This window comes from Carassius carassius, chromosome 24 (assembly GCF_963082965.1).
Source record: "Carassius carassius chromosome 24, fCarCar2.1, whole genome shotgun sequence".
In the NCBI taxonomy this organism is placed as follows: domain Eukaryota; kingdom Metazoa; phylum Chordata; class Actinopteri; order Cypriniformes; family Cyprinidae; genus Carassius; species Carassius carassius.
The window spans coordinates 11,900,720-11,903,390 of NC_081778.1; the positions used below are offsets into that span (position 1 = coordinate 11,900,720).

At 41.9% G+C, this 2,671-nt stretch overlaps 1 protein-coding gene across 2 annotated transcripts; it reads right to left on the reverse strand.

Annotated features, from left to right (window-relative positions):
* Positions 1 to 49: 49 nt before the first annotated feature.
* On the reverse strand, positions 50 to 2,671 carry LOC132102818 (lymphocyte activation gene 3 protein-like). 2 transcript variants are annotated; one of them, XM_059507482.1, is made up of 8 exons: positions 2,464 to 2,671; positions 2,232 to 2,349; positions 1,923 to 2,137; positions 1,611 to 1,832; positions 1,219 to 1,527; positions 783 to 1,040; positions 473 to 591; positions 50 to 335 (listed from the first exon to the last, which is right to left on the reverse strand). In XM_059507482.1, exons 1-8 carry the CDS (start codon positions 2,519 to 2,521, stop codon positions 201 to 203), a joined length of 1,434 nt encoding a protein of 477 aa, XP_059363465.1. In that variant the 5' UTR covers positions 2,522 to 2,671; the 3' UTR covers positions 50 to 200. The 2 variants fall into 2 exon arrangements, with proteins under 2 accessions (XP_059363465.1, XP_059363466.1); XM_059507483.1 differs by having other exon boundaries at positions 51 to 335; positions 2,232 to 2,352; positions 2,470 to 2,670.

The window sequence follows — 2,671 nt, forward strand, 5'->3', positions numbered from 1 at the left end:
TATGTTTTCGATTTATTGTTCTATATACATAGATTTTACATTCATATTTGAAAATATATTTGCACCAAAATGAGTTTTTACAAAATGTATACATTTATATGCCAGTGATATATTTACAGAATAAATGGACTGCTACGATTGTCTGCATTTAAAACACCCACATCCACGTAGGCATCTGCCACACACACACACACACACGTTTACACACACACTGGCTTCGGATCTCCAACACAAGCTTCAGCCATTTTTGCCCCGCTCCTTGCTCTCTGCTCTCGTTCAGTGGCAGACTGATGGACGATGGTTTCCATCGCAGGGTAAAGATGGATCATCTTCTTCTGTAAGGACGAATAAATGGGATGAATATGAGAGATGAGCTACAAATAACTCGCACTAAATCAGAGAAGAGAGAACTGACTGTTGCAGCATTGAAATAAACTTCGATAGAGTAAAAAAAAAAAAAACTGAAACGTACCCGGCGATAGTTTCTGTACATCTGGAACAAAATCAGGAATACCACCAAGAACAAAAATCCTAATCCCATCACCATAGCAGTTTTGTTGCCAGAGCTTGAATTTTCACTCTTCATAGCACCTGTAGAAATGGACAAAATGGAGAATCAGTGAAAATGTAGTGCTTCTAACTCCTGATTCTACAAATGTTCTGAAAAAAAAAAAGGTTTGTACTATTTTACAATTATTTACAGCATGCTAATTTAATTTATTGGTATGCAAATGCTCATGCAAATATAATTTCCTTTACTGTAATATAACCGCTCTACTTACCCATGACATGCATTTGATAAGTCACGTTCCCCAGAACTCCTTGATTCCTGTAGTAGCGACACATCCATTCACCAGCATCTTTCTCAGTCACTTCTTGAATCCTGTAGCTCTTACTCTTTTGAACAGAGGTCAGCGTTTGAGTGTTGTTTGGTCCGTAAGTCACACGGAGCCATTCATAAGACGTGATCTGGCTGGAGTTGCTGAGATGGCAGGTCAGGGTCACGGGTCCATTAACGCTGGACGACGAGGATCTCAAAACTAAACATTCGAATTCAGAGAGGAATTCAGCAAATTCAGAATCCCACAAAACAGAACTTGACAACATTTTGATGATTATTTTGCCGAACTTTATGTGAAAATAGGCATTAAAGTCTGCTGACAAAAAGATAAACCACGCAGTATTCTGAGTGTTCTAGTGATATATTATTCCACTCACCTTGAGTTACAACTAGCTCCATCCTTCTTTGTACTTTAATCCTCCCTCTATTCAATCCCTTCATCATTCCTGAGCATGTATACATCCCCTCATCTCCATCATGCACTCTCTGTATAGTAGCTGATGCTGAGGGCCCAGCAGATTCGTTGAAAGATGCAAGGAGAGGAAGACTAGAGTATGATGTTGTGGGGCTTCTGTTCCACACCACAGTGTACGGGATCAGACCATCAGTAAAGACACAGGGCAAGGAGACGGAAGAACCCACAGCGGCGTACACCACTGAAGAGTCATCCTGAGGGGTGGCGATTCCTGGAAAACCAATGGATAAGGGGGATGAGCGACTCTTGCCAATGTCATTTTGAAGAAGAAGCTGGTATTTAAACAACTCTCACCTTTGACCTGTAGGGACGCGGTTGCCTCTACTACCACACCATTGTATGCAGCCTGACAGGTCCAGTTTCCCGCATCTCTCTGAGACACACTGGAGAGGCTGGTTCTACTTGTGAACATGCCATTATGTTTCCAGTTAATTGTGACAAACTGTGTCCGAGGACTGACATCGCACTTTAGGTCTGTTCTTGAGCCTTCAACCACCATGGCAGAAGAAAATGACGCTGTGAAGAAAGAGAAAATATTACAGATACAGCTTCCAGAAGACAGTCTATGGCTTAACAAAGAAGAAGTGACCAATTTTTGGTTATTACCTCTTACAACTCTGAGACTGATGACCTTCACCATCCGAGTCTTTCCCTCAACTTCACAGACGTACCTCCCTCCATCTTCGATTGTCGTTTCAGTAATATGAAGGCTGTAATCTGCCTTTCCGAAGTTCGGGATGGGGCAGTTAGCCCGTGGAGGGTTTCTAACCGGACGAAACTCTAACCCACTCTTATCTCGTCGCCAAACCGTCTTCAGTACACTAGGATATTGAGAAAGAGAGCAAGCTATTAAAATGCTGATGCTGCTATAATTGACTGGATAATTGTGTTTATGGATGGATGAAATGATCTTACTCTCCAACCATCCTGCTCCAGTAGACAGCAGTCGGATGTGAGATGGCAGAAGTCTCGTCTACACATGGCAGCACTGCTACAGAGCCCTGAGCTACAAACACTTCAAGTTGGCACTGACCTCCTGCAGAACACAGAAAGATTGTACATGTAAATCTACAAGAAGACAGAATTTAAAATGAGGTGAGAGAGATGTAACAAGATTTGATTCATTCATGGTACTCTAAAATGAAACACTCACCTTCAAAAACCAGCGCTAACCCCAGAACCATCAGAAAGTGTGTCTTATTCATGTTTAGCGCTTCCAAGCAGATGTTCTTTTTCTTTTATGTTTAAGTTGCTTACCCCAAAAACCCTTGTGCATTTAGTCCCGTCTCTCAGTTAACGTCTGCCGTCTCTGGTGTTTGTTCTTGAATATATAGTGTTGTGGGTGGTTAAGTGGG

Excerpts from the sequence above, each read along its gene's own strand:
- LOC132102818 (XM_059507482.1), bottom strand. The coding sequence starts at position 2,521 with ATGAATAAGACACACTTTCTGATGGTTCTGGGGTTAGCGCTGGTTTTT. Across the intron at positions 2,138-2,231 it reads TGGAGCAGGATGGTTGGAGA|TGTACTGAAGACGGTTTGGC; the intron begins GTAAGATCATTT and ends TCAATATCCTAG. Across the intron at positions 1,041-1,218 it reads GGAGCTAGTTGTAACTCAAG|TTTTGAGATCCTCGTCGTCC; the intron begins GTGAGTGGAATA and ends TCGAATGTTTAG.